The 22368-nt window shown below is 37.6% G+C and overlaps 2 protein-coding genes across 7 annotated transcripts in view; both read left to right on the forward strand.

Moving 5' to 3' along the window:
* The window catches only part of LOC110443021 (zinc finger CCCH domain-containing protein 10-like), a 138277-nt gene extending 118326 nt beyond the window's left edge, over positions 1–19951 (forward strand). For all 6 annotated transcript variants that reach the window (XM_021486965.1, XM_021486966.1, XM_021486963.1 and 3 more), the window contains one exon: positions 18621–19951. The gene's annotated coding sequence lies outside the window, so the exon portion shown is untranslated. The remainder of the gene's footprint in view (positions 1–18620) is intronic.
* LOC110443019 (foot protein 1 variant 1-like) lies at positions 2902–18815 on the forward strand. Its single transcript, XM_021486960.1, has 3 exons — positions 2902–3532; positions 3704–4395; positions 18621–18815. Exons 1-3 carry the CDS (start codon positions 2902–2904, stop codon positions 18813–18815), a joined length of 1518 nt encoding a protein of 505 aa, XP_021342635.1.
* Positions 19952–22368: the final 2417 nt, after the last annotated feature.

A 22368-nucleotide genomic window follows, 5' to 3' on the forward strand; every position in this document is an offset into this window, starting at 1 on the left:
TGACTTGGTGATTGGCTGACAAGGTTAGCTGTTGTTGATGAGGGCAATGATAAGACCGTAGATAATGGGATTAGGGTTCAATATCAGGTAAGGTTGTGGCTGATTAAGACGATGATGGAGGAGGCTTTAAGTAATAATCATTAACACATGACAAATGGTGTATAAGAAGTGATGAGCCTCCACATGGAATTAACTCTACAAGTTCAAATGTTCCGTATGCTTTTCTAAAAATATAGATTTGGGAACTACTATGTTAAATCTTCAAGTAAAAGAAAATTTATTTTATCTTGTTGTCTAAAATGATTTATTTTTTTTAAATGTTATTTTTAATTTGTATATGTTTGGATAAATTGATCATGATCTGTAGCATATAAGCTGAGGGGTAAGTGGGTTCTGAGCCACAGTGGAGGTACATGCATGCACCTGTAGTGGTATTGTCTATAAGGATCAAAGTCCCCTACTTGCCTAGAGATATTCACAAGGCGAGGCAGCTAGGATACAGGTACAGAGGTTTCTGGTCTTGTTTGAGGAAAGTGTCGTTAGCTGTATTGAGAATTAAAGTCTCCAGAGTTTGGTGAAAGCACTCTTAGCTGTTTTGAGAATTCCTCCGAGTTTGGGAAAAGTACTGTCAGCTTTGTGGAGAATTCTCCAGAGTTTGGGAAAAGTACTGTTAGCTTTGTGGAGAATTCTCCAGAGTTTGGGAAAAGTACTGTTAGCTGTATTGAGAATTAAAGTCTCAGAGTTTGGTGAAAGCACTCTTAGCTTTTTGAGAATTCTTCCGAGTTTGTGAAAAGTACTGTTAGCTTTGTGGAGAATTCTCCAGAGTTTGGAAAAAGTGCTGTTAGCTTTGTGGAGAATTCTCCAGAGTTTGGGAAAAGTACTGTTAGCTTTGTGGAGAATTCTCCAGAGTTTGGGAAAAGTACTGTTAGCTTTGTGGAGAATTCTCCGAATGGCCTTAGGAACTTAGGATGAGGTGGGATGGATATCATTTCGGATAGGTCATCGTACAAGTGCTTTTCTGTATCAATGCTTAAGAATGAATCTTGCTCTAATTACAGGAGAATTCTGAAACTTAATTTTGACAGCTGTAAAAAAAAATCTGCAGACAAAACCATATTAACACCACCTTGGTTTGTATATGAGTATAGGGTTGATATCAGACATTTCTATACTTCTCTGGAGAATTGTACTTCTTTACTTCTGTAGGGGGTTTAGGAGGCAGACTGTCAACGATTGTACTGGTTTAAAGACTCTTTACTGGAAATCTGCCTGGAAGGTTTTGGGGAAAAGTTGGAAGATATTATAGGTAAAATAGGAGATCAGTAACATATTGAGTATGAGGTATCAAAATCCCCAAGTCTATTCAAGTCAATTGGTTTAGTTATCATTTTTTAACTATATAATCAATTGTCATTAATTAATTCACCCCAGAAGACACATTTTAACTCTTCCAATTCAAAGGTTGGAATAGTTCATTGTGAAATTTAAGGGGTGATTGTCAGTCAGTTCAGTGAATATTATTTACATGGTAATGCTGACAACGTTAACTTAACCATACAGTATATTTGATTTTTTTGTTAGAAGATGGTAGATAGTTATCTGTTGTTACTCCCATATGATAGATTGATATGACAACAGTTTATAGAAAATCATGAATAAACATATTGAAGAACTTTTGATCTTCTTTTTAAATATATGAATTAATTAATTAATTAATTGGAATGTTATGTTAATTTGATTCTTAACATAAGAAATAGAAATATTGTTAAGTTAACGTTTTCATTAAAGTCTAGACAAAATTAATTACCTAAAAATTTACTTGTAAGTTGAGTTTCAAAAGTACATTTAGGATTCAAAGTTCATTAAAGCTGATAGCAGTGTACCTTGGTCACCCACCCAAGCCCAGAACAGTTTGGAGTAATTCTAGCTCTGTGGCTGTGTACCTTGGTCACTCACCAAAGCCCAGAACAGTTTGGAGTAATACTAGCCCTGTGGCTGTGTACCTTGGTCACTCACCCCAGCCCAGAACAGTTTGGAGTAATACTAGCCCTGTGGCTGTGTACCTTGGTCACTCACCCGAGCCCAGAACAGTTTGGAGTAATATCAGCTCTGTGGTTGTAGGCAGTGTTATGCTCTGTACCTTGGTCACTCACCCAAGCCCAGAACAGGTTGGAGTAATACCAGCTCTGTGGCTGTGTCCCTTGGTCACTCACCCAAGCCCAGAACAGTCTGGAGTAATACTAGCTCTGTGGCTGTGTACCTTGGTCACTCCCCCAAGCCCAGAACAGTTAGGAGTAATACCAGCTCTGTGGCTGTGTACCTTGGTCAATCACCCCAGCCCAGAACAGTTTGGAGTAATACTAGCTCCGTGGCTGTGTACCTTGGTCACTCACCCAAGCCCCGAACAGTTTGGAGTAATATCAGCTCTGTGGTTGTAGGCAGTGTTATTTATATAGTATCTTGTTCGGAGTAATACCAGCTCTGTGGCTGTGTCCCTTGGTCACTCACCCAAGCCCAGAACAGTCTGGAGTAATACTAGCTCTGTGGCTGTGTACCCTGGTCACTCACCCAAGCCCAGAACAGTTTGGGGTAATACTAGCTCTGTGGCTGTGTACCTTGGTCGCTCACCCAAGCCCAGAACAGTTTGGAGTAATTTAAAGCTGATAGCAGTGTACCTTGGTCACCCACCCAAGCCCAGACCAGTTTGGAGTAATACTCGCTCTGTGGCTGTGTACCTTGGTCACTCACCCAAGCCCGGAACAGTTTGGAGTAATATCAGCTCTGTGGTTGTAGGCAGTGTTATTTATCAGAACAGTTCGGAGTAATACCAGCTCTGTGGCTGTGTACATTGGTCACTCACCCAACCCCAGCACAGTTTGGAGTAATACCAGCTCTGTGGCTATGTCCCTTGGTCACCCACCCAAGCCCAGAACAGCTTGGAGTAATACTAGCTCTGTGGCTGTGTGCCTTGGTCACTCACCCAAGCCCAGAACAGCTTGGAGTAATACTAGCTCTGTGGCTGTGTTCCTTGGTCACTCACCCAAGCCCAGAACAGCTTGGAGTAATACTAGCTCTGTGGCTGTGTTCCTTGGTCACTCACCCAAGCCCAGAACAGCTTGGAGTAATACTAGCTCTGTGGCTGTGTTCCTTGGTCACTCACCCAAGCCCAGAACAGGTTGGAGTAATACCAGCTCTGTGGCTATGTACCCTGGTCACGCACCCAAGCCCAGAACAGTTTGGAGTAATGCCAGCTCTGTGGCTGTGTACCTTGGTCACCCACCCAAGCCCAGAACAGGTTGGAGTAATACCAGCTCTGTGGCTGTGTATCTTGGTCACTCACCCAAGCCCAGAACAGTCTGGAGTAATACCAGCTCTGTGGCTGTGTATCTTGGTCACTCACCCAAGCCCAGAACAGTTAGGAGTAATACCAGCTCTGTGGCTGTGTACCTTGGTCCCTCACCCAAGCCCAGAACAGTTTGGAGTACTATTAGCTCTGTGGCTATGAACCTTGGTCACTCACCCAAGCCGAACAGTTTGGAGTAATACCAGCTCTGTGGCTATGTCCCTTGGTCACCCACCCAAGCCCAGAACAGTTTGGGGTAATACTAGCTCTGTGGCTGTGTACCTTGGTCGCTCACCCAAGCCCAGAACAGTTTGGAGTACTATTAGCTCTGTGGCTATGAACCTTGGTCACTCACCCAAGCCGAACAGTTTGGAGTAATACCAGCTCTGTGGCTCTGTCCCTTGGTCACCCACCCAAGCCCAGAACAGCTTGGAGTAATACTAGCTCTGTGGCTGTGTACCTTGGTCGCTCACCCAAGCCCAGAACAGTTTGGAGTAGTATCAGCTCTGTGGCTATGTACCTTGGTCACTCACCCAAGCCGAACAGTTTGGAGTAATACCAGCTCTGTGGCTCTGTCCCTTGGTCACCCACCCAAGCCCAGAACAGGTTGGAGTAATACCAGCTCTGTGGCTGTGTATCTTGGTCACTCACCCAAGCCCAGAACAGTTTGGAGCAATATCAGCTCTGTGGCTGTGTACCTTGGTCACTCGCCCAAGCCCAGAACAGTTTGGAGTAATACTAGCTCCGTGGCTGTGTACCTTGGTCACTCACCCAAGCCCAGCACAGTTTGGAGTAATACTAGCTCTGTGGCTGCGTACCTTGGTCACTCACCCAAGCCCAGAACAGGTTGGAGTAATACCAGCTCTGTGGCTATGTCCCTTGGTCACCCACCCAAGCCCAGAACAGTTTGGGGTAATACTAGCTCTGTGGCTGTGTACCTTGGTCACTCGCCCAAGCCCAGAACAGTTTGGAGTAATACCGGCTCTGTGGCTCTGTACCTTGGTCACTCACCCAAGCCCAGAACAGTTTGGAGTAATATCAGCTCTGTGGTTGTAGGCAGTGTTATTTATATAGTATCTTAACTGTCAATTATTTTATGATAGCATTTTTGACAAAGTAATTCTAAACCTAGCATAAAGACAACATTTGACGCCTTACGGTTTTGAGCGAGTTATTTTTCTTTTGAATGATGTTTGGACTCTGCTGTCCAGAATTCATGTCTGTAGTTTACCTCAATAAATAGGAATAATATCATTTAACTGTCAATCAGAAATCCTCCGAAAAGTTCCACGTTCCACACGCATATAGCAATCAGATGGTCCGCATCCATTTCATGCTGTGGTAAGTCTTACCGAGCATGGGAGCTCACTTTGAGGTTTCTCCTGGCAATCCAGTGCATAATTTGTATGTCAAAATGTCAGGAAGAAATCTGTGATGCTGCAAATTTTTACGACCAGACTAAAGTTCTAAGTCAAACATATTACTGGTATTTACCCATTCTCGCAGACTGTTATAATTTCCTGTGATTTACTTTTTAATGCACGACAGTTGGTGCCAGAAAACTACGTTGTTTATGCAGGACTGAGCTGCATACAGAAGATTGTTTGCGTGAAGTCAATATGGATAGGTATATATATATGACAGCAAGAGGTCGTTACTGTGACAACCTATCATAGGGGGCAGCACCGTAGCGATTAACAGACCCGAACCCGAGACTATCTCCATATATTGTATAAACAGTTGTTACAGACCCAACTGATTCTGTTCTTCTCCCTGTCTACTTTGCATGCAATATTCAAGAAAAAAAAATTGAATTCTTATTGGTCAATTGCCAGAATAAGTTGAGGCTGAGTGAAGTGGACTGCTGCAAAGTTCTACCACAGTGATTCTGACCATTGCCAAAATGGGCGTAGTTAAATATAGGTCATCACTACAGATTTTAAGTCCTATGATTTTATAATGGTTATGTAATGACCAACAATGAACCATTTGATAAATCATTTAATGTCAGCTGTATTGGACTATTTCTCCATTGTCTGCTATAATAATAATACTAAGTATCAGCTATCAGACTCTATTACACATCAGACAAGCAGCCCATCCACCACAAACTGCAGATCATCTTGTAGTGATGTGTGTTCATGAACCAACATAGGTTTTAATACCTATACAGATCTAAGTCCTAAAACAAATATGATTCATACACACCTATAAAGACATTAGTCTTTTGTGCAAAATTGTGTTGTAAGGTTGGTAGGATTTCTGGCTGATGCAGCCTCATTGTGACTTGGTTGTAAACATGGATGTTTTTGTGGACCCCATAGAAGGAAACTCGCTGTTGTGATGTAGTAAATAATACAAATGGGGATTAATCATTCATTTTTTTTTTTGCCATCCATTGTTTGGTAATGCAAACATTTTGATACTTTTCCTGGAATCAAAAATTAATTTCCATGACCCATTTACATCAATTTGGCTATCTGACCTTATCAGCTTTCTGGCATATGTCGTTTATGTGTCCGTTAATTGTTTGTTTTATCAATATTGGTTCGTGTTGGTCCCTATTTTCTGTTAAATCGCCATTGTGGAATTAACTTCATTAACCTGGTCTATACAGACTTATGAATATTCATAAGCTCCCCCAGGTGTATATGGAGAATAAGAGAAATGCTACCATCCATTTTTTTCAGGAGATGTTGTTTGTTTGAGCTCATTAATTAGTCAGAATCTGGAGGGATGATTCATCATTTAGTGAAAATCAGGTGAAGGACAATTGTGAAAAAAATATAACTGACAGATCTAATTCCAATTGCTGATTGTTAATTTTTTACCAATTATTTTATCCTTATTTTTTCATTGCATACTTTCTCTTTGAAAATATTTATTTTTATTGAAGTGTTCATTTAGCTTCTATTTCTGACACAGATGACGTCTTTTAGATATACTCAAGTCAGGTTCTACAGTTTACAGAGGATCTGTAGGAAAAAATGGTGTGATATGAAGACTAGTGTTAGACTCGAGGTGCAGCCCAGACATACATAGTGGTACATATATAGACAATATTATATAAAGGGGTCAGCCCAGACACATTGTGGTACATATATAGATAATATTATGTAAAGGGGTCTGCCCAGACATACATTGTGGTACATATATAGATAATATTATATAAAGGGGTCAGCCCAGACACATTGTGGTACATATATAGATAATATCATATAAAGGGGTCAGCCCAGACATACATTGTGGTACATATATAGATAATATTATATAAAGGGGTCGACCCAGACATACATAGTGGTACATATATAGACAATATTATATAAAGGGGTTGGCCCAGACACATAGTGGTACATATATAGACAATATTATATAAAGGGGTCGGCCCAGACGTACATTGTTGTACATATATAGACAATATTATATAAAGGGGTCGGCCCAGACGTACATTGTTGTACATATATAGACAATATTATATAAAGGGGTCAGCCCAGACATACATTGTGGTACATATATAGACAATATTATATAAAGGGGTCGGCCCAGACATACATTGTGGTACATATATAGACAATATATTATATAAAGGGGTCAGCCCAGACACATTGTTGTACATATATAGACAATATTATATAAAGGGGTCAGCCCAGACATACATTGTGGTACATATATAGACAAAATTATATAAAGGGGTCGGCCCAGACATACAGTGTGGGACATATATAGACAATATCATTAAAAGGGTCGGCCCAGACACATTGTTGTACATATAGAGACAATATCATATAAAGGGGTCGGCCGAGAGACATTGTGGTACATATATAGACAATATTATATAAAAGGGTCGGCCCAGACATACATTGTGGTACATATATAGACAATATATTATATAAAGGGGACAGCCCAGACACATTGTTGTACATATATAGACAATATTATATAAAGGGGTCGGCCCAGACATACATTGTGGTACATATATAGACAATATCATTAAAAGGGTCGGCCCAGACACATTGTTGTACATATAGAGACAATATCATATAAAGGGGTCGGCCCAGAGACATTGTGGTACATATATAGACAATATTATATAAAGGGGTCGGCCCAGACATACATTGTGGTACATATATAGACAATATTATATAAAGGGGTCAGGCCAGACATACATTGTGGTACATATATAGACAATATTGTATAAAGGGGTCGACCCAGACACATAGTGGTACATATATAGACCATATTATATAAAGGGGTCGGCCCAAAGACATTGTGGTACATATATAGACAATATCATATAAAGGGGTCGGCCCAGAGACATTGTGGTACATATATAGACAATATTATATAAAAGGGTCGGCCCAGACATACATTGTGGTACATATATAGACAATATCATATAAAAGGGTCGGCCCAGACACATTGTGGTACATATATAGACAATATCATATAAAGGGGTCGGCCAAGACATATACATTGTGGTACATATATAGACAATATCATATAAAGGGGTCAGCCAGACACATAGTGGTACATATATAGACAATATTATATAAAATGGTCGGCCCAGACACATTTTGGTACATATATAGACAATATCATATAAAAGGGTCGACCCAGACACATAGTGGTACATATATAGACAATATTATATAAAAGGGTCGGCCCAGACACATTGTGGTACATATATAGACAATTTCATATAAAGGGGTCGGCCCAGAGACATAGTGGTACATATATAGACAATATTATATAAAGGGGTCGGCCAAGACACATTGTGGTACATATATAGACAATATCATATAAAGGGGTAAGCCCAGACATACATTGTGGTACATACAAATGTATATATAGACAATATTATATAAAAGGGTTGGCCCAGATACATATTGGTACATATATAGACAATATTATATAAAGGGGTCGGCCCAGACATACATTGTGGTACATATATAGACAATATTTTATAAAGGGGTCGGCCCAGACATACATTGTTGTACATATATAGACAATATTATATAAAGGGGTCGGCCCAGACACATTGTTGTACATATATAGACAATATTATATAAAGGGGTCTGCCCAGACACATTGTGGTACATATATAGACAATATTATATAAAGGGGTTGGCCCAGACATACATTGTGGTACATATACAGACAATATATTATATATGAAAGCACAATACAACAGAGGTACACATCAGGAGTTTCATGTCTGTTTGTGTCACTTTTGGTTGCAATGTATTTGTTCTTCTTACCAATACTGGTAGACCAGTATAAAGAAGTTCACACTTACAGAATGTTTATGTATATTTTTTCTTAGGACAATATCTGATAGCACACGATTGTTTCAGGGATGGTGTCGCGTTGCATGCAGCAAAACAAAATTTTAAAAATCTGGTTCTTTAAAATTTTGTTCTTAAATGGTTTTCCTTAAAATTCATTAATTCAATTAGCTTCCATTGCTGTTTACTAATTCTGCCAGTATACAATTTAATTAGTTGGCACAGAGTAGATTTGTAGAACCCTAATATATGCAGACAGGAATAAAATTCAACAATAATTGTTCATTATCTTACTCGCACAACAAAGGCACTGAAGTTTATTGACGGCCACAAACCACACATACACCCAACATGAACACCGAGGGCTGTTTTACAATCAACATCGTTACTCTTTAAGTCATTAAGAATGTTTCAGTGAATATTTTTGCAATTTCATGTGCTTGATGTAGATTTTGGCTACCTAGTTTCTAGTTTTTAAGTCTCCTTCCATTCATGTTCTTGTTTTTAGTCCCCCACTGGGGGGGNCTCGGTCGGTCCGTCCTTCCATCCATCCTTCCATCCTTCCATCCTTCCATCCAAGAAGTTTGTCCGGGACATATCTTCTATACTCTTCACCTGGAGTAACCAGATTTGGTGTACAAGGACATCTTGGGATGGCAGCGTGCAGCGTGCAGAGTGTAAGAAGACGGTCACTAGGACCTCACTGTGACATATGCTTTGACCTTCGACCTTAACTTTTGAAAAAGTTCCTCCGAGGCATATCTTCTATACTATTTCACCTGGAATAACCAGATTTGGTGTACAAGGACATCCGGGGATGAGTGCAAGAAGTACTAGGTCACTATATCCCCACTGTGACCTATGCTTCCTTACATAGGTGTACTGATTGTTAAATATAGAAATACATTTTAATTATCGATGGGGGACTATGGATGGCCTTGCAATACTCTGCCTTGTTATGGTAACCTTGGAAATGATCGATGGGGGACTATGGATTGCCTTGCAATACTCTGCCTTGTTATGGTAACCTTGGAAATGCATTGTTTTAAACCATGAACTATCCTTCAGCAAATATTTGAACACATTTGATATCCGCAGTATCTCTCCTTATGGCTCATACGTGATATATATATGATGGTGATTCATTATCATTACTGCTGAAGTGAAAGTGATTAAATGGTAGAAATTGTGGAATATTTTGCTGAATGGCTGCAGACTGGTCAAGAAAGAACAAGTGTGAATTGTACATGTTCTGTGTATTTCAACTTAGGAAGCTTTGTTTGACAGACCTGTTTAATGATCTGGTCATGAAATCAACTCCATCAGCAAATATTGACGTGACATTTTCTTTTCGATAACAACTCTCCTGCTATGATGTGTACTAATTTTGAGCTATGATATCCATCATAGATAATCTCTGTGTCATCACAGCACCTGAGTACAGTAAATATCGGTTTGGAATCATTGCCGCTAATTATCCCAATATCCTGTCGCCACGACGTCGGCCAATCAATCAACATCAGACCGTTTTTAGAAGTGACTTTGTGTCTAAATCTTTAGGTAAATATGTCATATTTTCATGATAACAAATTTGATGGAGATACAATGCCAGGCTGATCAATGAAATACACAAGTGTTTTGCATGACAAGTGCTTGTTTCCCTACGATTCACTATCCTCTTTTTTTGCCAGGTGCTCAATTTAGACACCATCGGTAGGCTTCCGACTTATGTCCGGAGAACTCGAGATGAAATATTCATCAACGAGTAAAGACAGCACGCTATTATGTATAAGTGGTGCCGTTTTTGTGTCCATCCATCTCATTTAGTCGTTCAAACGTTTGGTGGTGACAAGTTGAAAGCATGCACATCTTTGTGAGTGAAACGTTATGGGTTCTAAAATGATCAGTTAAACATTTCATCAATAGTCAGTGATGATACAGTTAGCCAGAGTGTTTTAAAATCTATTAACAAATTACAGAGTCTGCCTTTAGTAGTACTGATACTTTTTATAGTGGTTCCACTATACAAGTGTATTGCCGATTTTTGCTTTCTTTAGACTTTGCTGAATCTAGGCAGCCAATGTTTCAGATTTCAATATAGTCTTAAAAAAAATCAAAAATAGTTATGGACAAATGTCAGATAAACAAGCAATAATTTTCCCAGAATATATATATATATATCTGTTATGCTGCATAGGAATATCAAACAAATCCGTTGGTTAGTCTTATAACTAAAATTTTCTGAAATACAGTATTATAATCCCAGGCAGTAAAATCATGTATAAGATTGACAACTCCTACTGACCAGGAGTCTCTCCGAATCTCTTAACAGAGTGTCAACAATATCTACCTTAATCAAAGATCACTTAACTGATCATTGACAATATCTTCCTTGATCAAGGTTAACTGAGTGTCAACAATATCTACCTTATTCAAAGTTAGCTTAAGTCAGTTTCAACAATATCTACCTTGATTAAAGATCACTTAACTCAGTGTCAACAATATCTACCTTGATTAAAAATCACTTAACTCAGTGTTGACAATATCTACCTTACTCAAAGTTAGCTTAAGCCAGTTTCAACAATATCTACCTTGATTAAAAATCACTTAACTCGGTGTTGACAATATCTACCATACTCAAAGTTAGCTTAAGTCAGTTTCAACAATATCTACCTTGATCAGAGATCACTTAACTCAGTGTCAACACTATCTGCCTTACTCAAAGTTATCTTAAGTCAGTTTCAACAATATCTACCTTGATAAAAGATCATTAACTCAGTGTTGACAATATCTACCTTACTCAAAATTAGCTTAAGTCAGTTTCAACAATATCTACCTTGATTAAAAATCACTTAACTCAGTGTCAGCAATATCTACCTTACTCAAAGTTGGCTGAAGTCAGTTTCAACAATATCTACCTTGATTAAAGATCACTTAACTCAGTGTTGACAATATCTACCTAACTCAAAGTTAGCTTAAGTCAGTTTCAACAATATCTACCTTGATTAAAAATCACTTAACTCAGTGTCAGCAATATCTACCTTACTCAAAGTTGGCTGAAGTCAGTTTCAACAATATCTACCTTGATTAAAAATCACTTAACTCAGTGTCAACACTATCTGCCTTACTCAAAGTTAGCTTAAGTCAGTTTCAACAATATCTACCTTGATAAAAGATCACTTAACTCAGTGTTGACAATATCTACCTTACTCAAAATTAGCTTAAATCAGTTTCAACAATATCTACCTTGATTAAAATTCACTTAACTCAGTGTCAACAATATCTACCTTGATTAAAGATCACTTAACTCAGTGTTGACAATATCTACCTTGATCAGAGATCACTTAATTCAGTGTTGACAATATCTACCTTGATCAAAGATCACTAAACTGATTGTCAACAATATGTACTTGGATCAAAGTTCACTTTACTGAATGTTAATAATATCTTCCTTAATCAAAGTTCACTAATAATTGAGTGTTGGCCATATCTACCTTGATTAAAAGTTCACTTGATCAATGTTGACATTATCTAACCTGATCATAGTTCACTTAACCTAGTGATGACATTTAATATCTACCAGGTACCAGCTGCTTAAGCTCACTTGACTGTATATTGACAATAAATACTAACTTGATCAGAGCTCACTTATAAAAAAAATTACAATATCTTACCTGATCCAATTTCATTAATCTGATTTTGAGTGTTGACAATATTAAGTTCACTTAATTAATGTTGACAACATCTACCCTGATAAAAGTTCGCTAAACTGAGTGTTGACAACATATTATATCTACCTCGATCAAGCCTGTCAATTAATAAGATTACTTATCTACTGTAATACTCATTGACTTGATGATATAACCTACTTATGTTGACTGGTTTACTGGTTTTTAACCTGGCTGTTAATGTCTTCCATTTTGGAGGGAATACTTCACAGTTCAAGTAAGTTTCAGTCCATGACCCCATCTTACAAAGTTGTTATTCTTTTGTTTTATTGTGTTTGAAGTATTGACCAGCATATTGTGATGGCCATCCCACATACGTGATGCCTCTGTCAGTCTGTTAACATTGTCCTATACATCTACTGTATTACTGATAGATTGGAATACAATTAGACGGATACAAATCTTACCAAATACATATAAATGGTATTCTCGGTAACTCAATGGAAATAAAAGCATGCATGCTTTTTAATTCAAAGAAAGTGAAATTGCTGGAGATATATCCATTTTACTGCTTTCAGTGAAATTGTTAATTTTATTCTGTAAAGGATAAACAGGGGACACAAGAAATTGTCTTACTTCCAAGAGATCGATAGGTTTTTAATCAATTTTCCTCCATAGACCACAAGCCTAATCTCCTCAAGATGGCATTAACTTTGTTGTTCTTCATTACTAGAGAGCTCCAACAAGAGGGGATAATGTGTACCAAGAATGGTCATGTGATTTAGGGTAGATAGATGTGATCTTGGTCTTCATTAGTTAAGCCTATTAAAGCATTGATCAGATTGGGGACATCAAGAGACTAGCTATGATTGAGAAGTGAGTCACAGAAGTAAAAGGGGATGAGGGGGGGGGGGGGTAAATAAAGCAGAGGGTATGACAAAGAGTAAAGCTGTAATACAATTTTATGTCATGATTTATTAATTTGAATAATTCTATAAAGCAGTTTAAAATATGACTTTATATTAGTTTTCATCCCTTTTTAATGATTCTCCACCGCACTCACCAGAGGAGATTACACTGGTCTCTCTATTGTGTGTCAGTGTGTCACATTGTCATACCTTATACACTTTGTCATCTACAATCGCAAGATTTTGCTAGTGAGTACATCTTGAGATGATGCAATGTCTCATACTAGAATGAAATTACATTCCCTACTCTACACAGAGGTATGACCCTTTGTTTACCATACATCACGTTGTCAAGGAGACTATATATATATATATCTTGTATACTCCATCACCTACAATTGTTCAGTATTTCCTTTGTTGGTTGTGTTTAACTTCACATAGCAGTGACTTGATGAATGTTGCATAGGAACGTTTTCAGTGTCTACTGAAACAGAGACTTGTGCCCCTCTTTATACAGAGTTATTGCCCTTTGTTTATTTTTTCATACAAACCTCTTCCAAATTGAAGGGTATCATAGTTGCCTTACTTGTTTTCTTATCTATACTATATTCTTATTAAAGTATGAGCTTGGTTGATGGACATTCTGAGGCATAAAAAATAATCTCCAACATTTAGGTTTTAAAATAGGATAATATTAAAAAACAATATTTTCTGTAAAAGAAAATATTTGGTGTAATTATTTTAACAGAATTGAAGAACTGTGGATATTATGTAATGGTATCTCCTTATTGTTATGTTTCTGATTATATCATTGGAAACTTTCTGATTATATCATTGGACACTTTCTAATTATATCATTGGACACCAGGTTTTTTGTATTCTTTAAGTCTCTGGATATCATCTGGTGATCCAATGGGGCTGGCTGTTCCTTCTGACCTTCTCCTCACTTGTTTAATGTGTTAAAAAGTACTCTTGCTGGTCCAGAAACAAGACTAATTATACAAGATATGCAACTAATGCTACAAGATGATAAAAAAAGAACTAAAAGTTCAGCCAAATCTTTAAAATTAGTTTCTAGCATTCTCTAATGGTGAGATTTCCAGTTAGTTGAAGGATGGGGTCATGTGATAAACATTTTGGCATGGGTTTTTACTTGCTTTAACTCAAGCATATACTCTATATATTATAGCGAGTAACGTGAGGATGCTATTTATGAAACACATGATATTATATTAGAAAAGTACAGTGATATTGACGGATGATCATGTAAGATGGTGAATTAAGCCGTGCTCTGTTGCGTTATCTGACTGTATCATATTGGTAACCTTGTTGAGTGGCTGTCGGATGTATTTTATGTTATTGGACCTGTCAGACATATTATGTTGAAGTTTCCATACAGGACCTTGTTTATGGTAGATTACTGGATGGTTATATCCATTTTGCCCCGCAGAGGTCCCTGTTAGCCGATTCTGTGCTGGGCAGACTAGCACAAACAGAGTTATGTAATGTAACATTAGGTTTGTGGTCATAATTTCCATTTCATTTTGTCAAAGCCTGGTGGACCAGCTGCACGAAGGGTAGCCGTTTATCAGTAGAATATCTTTTGTGTTTCTAAGAAACCATCTATTCTTACTTAGACCTTCCTTAAATCCTTCAATCCTTTCTTCCTTTTATTTTTTTCTGTCCAACGTCTCTTTCAACTTTCCTTTCTTCTTGTCAGCACATTTTTGTTAAGTCAGTGTTATATAGATTCTAACTCAAAAAGCCTCAAATGAGATATCTCTCCCTAAGCAAATCTTCAGAGATTTTCCACGGAGCACTTCCCGAGAGAAGGAGCTTTTATGCAGTATTTTTTTCAGCAAATTTTGTATTTGGAGAAAGATTTGAAAAATGCACCCTTTAATTGAGCTTTTTCTGAGTTTGGCATTGTTACTATTGCTGCGTTAAGATAGATGATACGCGAATGCATTCAAAACAGATTTGGTAATGAGACAAATCTTTGTAGGATGGTTAAACTTCTAGTGATACAATTGGCAACATACACCTGTTAATCGGACACAGGTATGTAATTTAGCGAGCTTTTAAACATCAGACGGCTACTTTAGGATTTATAATGACTTCCATTGCTACAGGGGTGGAGGCCAGGTGATGACTCATTTTAATGGGTTACTGCCCTTGTCCCACCCCATTGCCAAATCGTGAAAAGTCTTGATCCAAATCTCGAACTGCTATCTCGTAAATCTAACCCAGCAGAAAAGGCTATATGGTAAAATATTGTGCGCAGTATTTAGATTTTATGTTCATACAATATTAATGTTTCAGTTGTAGCAGATTTTGTAATGAAAAAGCTATCAGCATGATTTTTTTTAAAAAGCAGAACAAAAACATCAGCCCTTGTCTGTTATGTGACTGCAATAAGCCAATTTATAGTACTTTCTCTAACAACACTTAAGTTTAGAACTGGAAATAATGGTTTTGCTTATAAAGAAGTGCTCAGGTTTAACTATAATTATTACAAAAATAACGTTCAGGTATTTTAGAGAAATGACTGGGAGTTGGCTATATATGTTATTGCCTGAGAACCCCAGTTACGTCAATAGTTCGCAATCTTTATAGACTCTGGTAATGGTAATGAGGCTGTTACAGAGGGTGTGTCTAAAAATGAAATACACCGACAAAATGCTGCCTCCATGAAATTGGCAATTACATTTTGTCTTGAAAACATTGAAGAGTTCCACTTTGCCCATAGCCCATTGGCACTTGTTATTGCATAAAGTCTTCACAAAGTGTTTCCACCCCCTACCGTTCTGCAGGAACTAGCACAGGTGTAAACAGAATGGAGGGTTAGATTTCTTACACATCTGGACTTGACGAGAGGCAATGTGTTTAACAGACCAGCGTAGGTCACATGTCGAGGAGCTACTCCAATCGCAAACCTGTTTCAACTTTTTTCCTGGTTTGTTACTCATGTTATGTTTTCACCTATAAGTTTTTGGTGTGCTTGTATTTGCAGCTCACCTGTGGTAATCATGTTTATGATATGTTATATTCAAACATTTTGTTATTGAATTATCTTATCTGCTATTACTTCATCACTTGGACATATAATTAGGTCAATCATGGTTTTGACGGCTGAAAATGTCGGAAAAAAACACATTATCATTTTGTATCCTATTTTGCTTGATATTATGTTTTTCTCTGACAAGTTATATATCAAGCGGAATGTAGCAGTAAGCAAAAATCAATTAGTCGTCAAGTGAACGGATCAGTATTGGCTCCACCTTATTTCTATATTGCCCCATTGCATCTTCACCTAAGGTTACATTAATATCAGGAATTGATGACCTTGAGTTTTAAGGATTTTTTATCTTAAAACCTTAATCGCATCATTGATGCTAGACTTCAAAATCTTCTGTGAGCCGTCATCTTTAATTTACTCCAAGTCCCATTGGACGTGGTACTGAAATGTTCCATTGCGTTATAGGCATCACTGTATCCTGCATCTCAACGTCTGTAAATAAATGTAATTGAGCCACACAAATGGCAATCATACAGCTATAACCTTCCTGTTCTATTGTGTGGACCAAATTATTACTACATTATGTATCATCATTAGGAACGAGAGGCAGAGACATGAGATAACTACATTACGATTGTCTTGTAGTCAGGATGTGGACAGGATGTAGATTATTTTACTGTCTTCATTGTACTGTATTAGTAATTTTACTGCTACGATTTACCGTGAGAGCAATAGGTACTGATTATTTCTTTTTTGAAAATCTCATACTTTTTTTTACTTCACGCATAAATGAAAACTAGAAATTGAAAAGAAGAAAAATTGAAATGTGGAAAGACATTGGTTTTTTAGTAAATTTCCTTCAATGTCCTTGACCTCACTAATGAATCCAAGAAGTGTTAACAGATAATCTAATTTGATTAATTATTCATAAATCTAGAGATAATTGAAAATCTAGATAATTGATAATTCATGGTTCCAGATTCGTTGTCCTCTGAAAAATATCAATTATGCAACATGTTAAGTTAATATTGGAGAATATGTCTCCCTGTATTAGATGAAGTCATTCTGGTTGGAGCATATTCTAAATTGATGGCTCCAGCTCCTGGACAATATCCTGGTGACCTTTCATGTCTGTGATGTCAATTTCCGTTTTCCATGACCCTGACCTTGATCTTTGCACCAGACGTCAAATGTGTTTTGTCAATCATTACTCAACTATTGTTGCTTCGTGTAAACACAATACGGTCAGCTGACGCATCCTTATAGCCTGCAGCGAAAGTGACTAGCTTGAGACAGGATGGTGGATTTTGTTAAAAATAGAGTTTATATTGGCTATATGTGGATTTCCTAAAACTTATTCGAAGTCCAGTCTGGGCAAAGCTCTGTTGTGACCAGATCAGGAGGCAGAAACCTGCAGGCAAAGTCTACAGTTGGACTATAAAATCTTGATAGGACCTCTCTAGATCTTCGGGTATTTGTCTGTTGAATCTTTTTGTATCCAGGGTATTCACGATTTCATCCTTGGAGCTATTGTAGATATTAGCTGCGAGATGTACTTGTTTAAATCATTAGTGTCATTCATTTTCATATAATTACTTGTCTGTTTGTTACGGAGGTATCATTTTAAAAAAGAACTTTTTGTATCTAGTCATGTAAGATAAACTGATCACTCTGTTTACTAGTACAATGACGAAGGGAAGTAACTCTATCTATCAATTAAGGCTATATATTTACTTTAAGGACCTAAATGCATGACCAATATCGCAAAAGGTTTACAAAAATTCAAAATTGTTTAGCAGTAAGTAGTATAATAGTAATGTATCAACATATAAACCATATTTGTCTGTATGCTAAGTAAAGTCGTTAAGAAGTTCAAATTTATATGTAGGTCACAGCTAGACACATCCTTTAAGCAAAAACATCAATTAACTCATTCACCCCTGAAATTTCATAATGAACTATTTCATCCTTTGGATTGGAGGAGTTCAAATGTGTCTTCAGGGGGGAATGAGTTAACAAAATAACCATGGAGTTCTCGGGGAAAGAGTGTAGTTGGAGGGTATATGCAGAATTCATTTCTTCAATGAAGTTATCTCAGCGTTAAAGGAGAAAGGTATTTTAGATGAGCATAGAGAAGTGCTGTCTCATACAGCACGAATTAGGGTAAAACCTTGGGCAGATCGAGCCTTGGCAACATCAATCTTCAGGAGAATCTCAGTTTATACCCCTATTTATGATCCCCTCAGGAATAATTGTCTATTCACATCCATTTTATCTGTAATATTCTTGTAGAATGAAAAACAATTGATGTCATTGTTTCAATTAAACCAATGACATCATTAAATTATCCTTGACATTTTTGTACCTTAAAATTAATACTTGTTTGTATCTTTTCAGATCTACTGTTACTTAGAGTGCGAGGTCGGGATCTTACTGATGGACGCCTGGTGGGTAACAACCCTGTCTAACTGGGCTGAACTACAGCTACCAGGGGGAACCACTGAACACAGCATAGCTGTACTGTCCAGGGGGACTGGTGTGAAAGTGGCCAAATTCTCACCAGAATCATCAGGTCCAGTTAAGGAAAGCTGAGAAGTATATCTTTATGATTTACAGCGACCTTCTAACTCAGATACAATCTGTATGAGACAATATGGGGCTTACAGTGACTTTCACACTCAGCTACGAGACAGCTGGGTAGTGTAATTTCCCAAGCAGATTCTGATCACCTCAATGGGTGAAATGACAAGCTGTCAATATTCAATGTGGAAAGTCATAATCAAACGCTACTGAAATCAAACAGGACAGTGACCACAGCTAAACCTGCGTGGATAGCAACATGTTTCTGTAGAAATAAAATGGTGATGTAGCCATGTGTGACATATCAGGTGGCATGGTAACCATGGCGACACAGAACAACAGAGGACATGTCAAGTATTCTGAGTGTGACGACATGTATTCTCCAGTGAAATGGAAAAGAAAGCATGCAAAAGCTGACTGTTGCTGACCGTTGCCGACCGTTGCTGACAGTTACAAACAGGAGAGGTCAAGTGTAACTCATGACCTCATAACACCCGAGTTTTACAAGCTTAAATATGGTTCCATCCAGAACAAATTGTGTTATTGTTTATATATTTTATGGGCAAAGGGAGGTAACTGCAGCTTGACCTGGTATGATTGTGTGCAGTGTTTTGATGTCTATGCACACTTTACAGTCTGAAAAAGCATCAGGACTACCAATCAAATGTGAGCTCAGCAGGGGGACTTCGTGGCGTTATAGATATGCTGTATCTAAGATGAACTGACGGACTGGGAAGTATTTGTAAACAGGCAGTGTCTGACGACTGCACTGCTGTCTGTCTGTAAGGAGACAATGCTATACTGGTCGTCGGTGGATATATGGAGTAAGTGCATATTACCAGCATTGGTTATATGTGGTACTTATCGACTATATATAGACAGATCGCCAGTGACATGTCAGTGAATGTTTTGAGGTTAAGTTTGATTAGAACTTCACATAAGTACCAGCTAAGTCTCCTTATTTAGACATATTTGTCTTTAAAAAATCTGAAAAAAGTGTACATCATGATGAGTACTGGGTCTGTATTCAGAAAAACGTTCTCATGCATAAGTACAGATTTTGTGCAAAAACAAACTTTCTTGTAACTCTTTAGGTCACCTGAGACAAAGTCTCAAGTGACCTATTGCGATCGCCTTTTGTCGTCCGTCGTGCGTCCGTAAACAATTTACATTTTCGACTTCTTCTCAAAATCCCTTGAACCAATTTCAATGAAATTTTTCAGAAACCTTCCATGGCCAAAGGTCAACAACACTAGTGGCGGGTTTGGTCCCCAGCCCCCAGGGGCCTGACGGGGCCAAAAAGAGTCAAATTGACTAAAATTTCAAAAATCTTCTTTTCAAGACCCAGATATGGTAGAATCAAATACTCTTCATAGATGGAAGGGTCTTAAGGTGCTTTACCAAAATTGTGAATTTCTTGACCTTGGGGTCTCACGTTTACCCCTGGGGAGGGGGTAAACTTTACTATAGTTTATAAAGGTAAAATCATATTTTGGACCAACATTTGTTTAATTTCCATTGGAAGTAATTCAATTTGGGTTAGCATTATTAGTATTGGATAGCAGTTTGATGGTATGCACATATCAGCCCTGACTGACCCCCCGGGGCTGATGGATGGGGCCAAAAAGGGTTGAATTGACTGAAATTTCAAAAATCTTCTTCTCAAAACCCCAGATATGGTAGAATCAAACACTCTTCATAGATGCAAGGGTCTTAAGGTTTATGACCCTAGGGTCTCACGTTTACCTCCTGGGGAAGGAGGGGGGGGGGGGCAAAATTTCTTATGGTTTATAATTGCAAATGATGCTTTGAATATTACATGTTAATAACTTGATTGGAATTATAACCCTGAGTTAACAGTTTGATACTTTGAAAATTTTAAGCCAGCCCTTACCCCCAACGGCTGTAGGGTGGGGCCCAAAGGAGTCAGCGTGCTAAAAAGTCTTCATTTTCCTTGTTTAGAATCAGAGGTGCTAGTTTCAAATACTTTTTAGTCTTAAATCTGTATGCTAGATATTGAAAAAAGTGGTTTTAATGTTTTTTGTCACTTTTAATAATATTTCTGTTCGTGTTAAAAACAAAATCAACTCTCTGTATAAATATATCAGGTGACCGTTAAGGCCCATGGGCCTCTTGTTAAATCATGTGACTCAATCAAAAATACAAGTGTTAACATTGAAATAGGATTTGGTGCTATGTCTCAAAATTCTTTTAGTAATTTTTCACTGGAATAAGCTATTGGGTTTGAGCACAGAATCTGAGTTTGAGCATGAGATTTTTCCTGTTGAACAATTCAACTGTCCAGTATAGTTGGGTCTGGTCGGAGATTGGTTAATCAGTAAATGACCGTTGTCTGCTGTCTGCTATAGCCTTCACAAGCTAAGATGTTACGGTACACGTGGAAAGCAAAGTGGTGACCTGTGGGCTGGGTGGCCTCAATAAGAAAACATATCGTCATTTTATCCATTTATAAATTTCATATTCTGTTTTATTTTATTATTCCTAACTTTCTATCTCCATTTGATATGTTAATGAATGCATGAAATTGTTATTACACTAATTACATTAATGTGCAGTGATGTTATATTATTTTCAAATGCATTTTTCTTTATTGACAGGTTCATGTTTGGCCAAAAGTTTCATTTCACACTGATTAAAACCCCAACCTACCTACACTTAGAATGTGAAATGCTCGCTTTATGGGGGTTGATTTCCTTGTTTAGTGTTAAACAGTGATCAGTGATTTATATGGGGGGAAATCAGGGTTCACTTAAATGTTCCTATGGTATAGTTACCAACAATGAATTGTATGAATTAGAAAGGTTTAGATCCTGATTGATGGTAGGTACAATCTACAAGTGTTTCCCTTAGTTGATTACACACTGGAAAGGCAACTTATGTGCATGTAGTAGTTGAAGTTGTGAAAGAAAGATTTTGGAGTGGTGGGTGGGAAATTGTCAATTAAATAGAGAGGGAGGGGTCTAATATGGTAATTATAGTGGATGTTAAAGGAAGGAAGATGGGGCCTTGCAAAGCTATCAGTTAGTTAAATTTTGTTTTATTCACATAACATATGCAGTACATTATACAAACATGATTGAACATAAATGAATAGGAGACAGAAACAAATGTGTACACTTATATAAATCTGCTACCTTTCATCGTAACCAACATTAACAAATATAGCTTAGTGAAGTGAATATTGATAATTAACTGGGGGAAATAGCTATCAGTTAAGAATTACGGTGAGAGGGAGGGGTCTAATATGGTAATTCAAGTGGATGTTAAAGGAAGGAAGCTGAGGCCTTTCAAAGCTATTGGTGGTGAATTAAAGAGTGAGGGGTCTAATATGGTAATTAAAATTGATAATGAAGGAAGGAAGGAAACTGAGGCCTTGTACAGTATAGCTACAGTAGTAGACTACAGGAGAGGAGGGGTCTAATATGTTAATTATATTGGATGTTAAAGGTAAATTGTTGAGGCCTTGAATAGCTACCAGTAGTGAATAACAAAGAGAGGTGGAGTATAATATGGTAATTAAAAATGATTAAGAAAGGAGGCAGTT

This window comes from Mizuhopecten yessoensis, unplaced genomic scaffold (genome assembly GCF_002113885.1).
Source record: "Mizuhopecten yessoensis strain PY_sf001 unplaced genomic scaffold, ASM211388v2 scaffold716321, whole genome shotgun sequence".
Classification (NCBI taxonomy): domain Eukaryota; kingdom Metazoa; phylum Mollusca; class Bivalvia; order Pectinida; family Pectinidae; genus Mizuhopecten; species Mizuhopecten yessoensis.

Coding starts and splice junctions, on each gene's coding strand:
- LOC110443019 (XM_021486960.1), top strand. CDS start 2,902: ATGTCCCTTGGTCACCCACCCAAGCCCAGAACAGCTTGGAGTAATACT. Junction 3,533..3,703: donor TCACTCACCCAAGCCGAACA/GTTTGGAGTAAT, acceptor CACTCACCCAAG/CCGAACAGTTTGGAGTAATA. Junction 4,396..18,620: donor GTAATATCAGCTCTGTGGTT/GTAGGCAGTGTT, acceptor GTATCTTTTCAG/ATCTACTGTTACTTAGAGTG.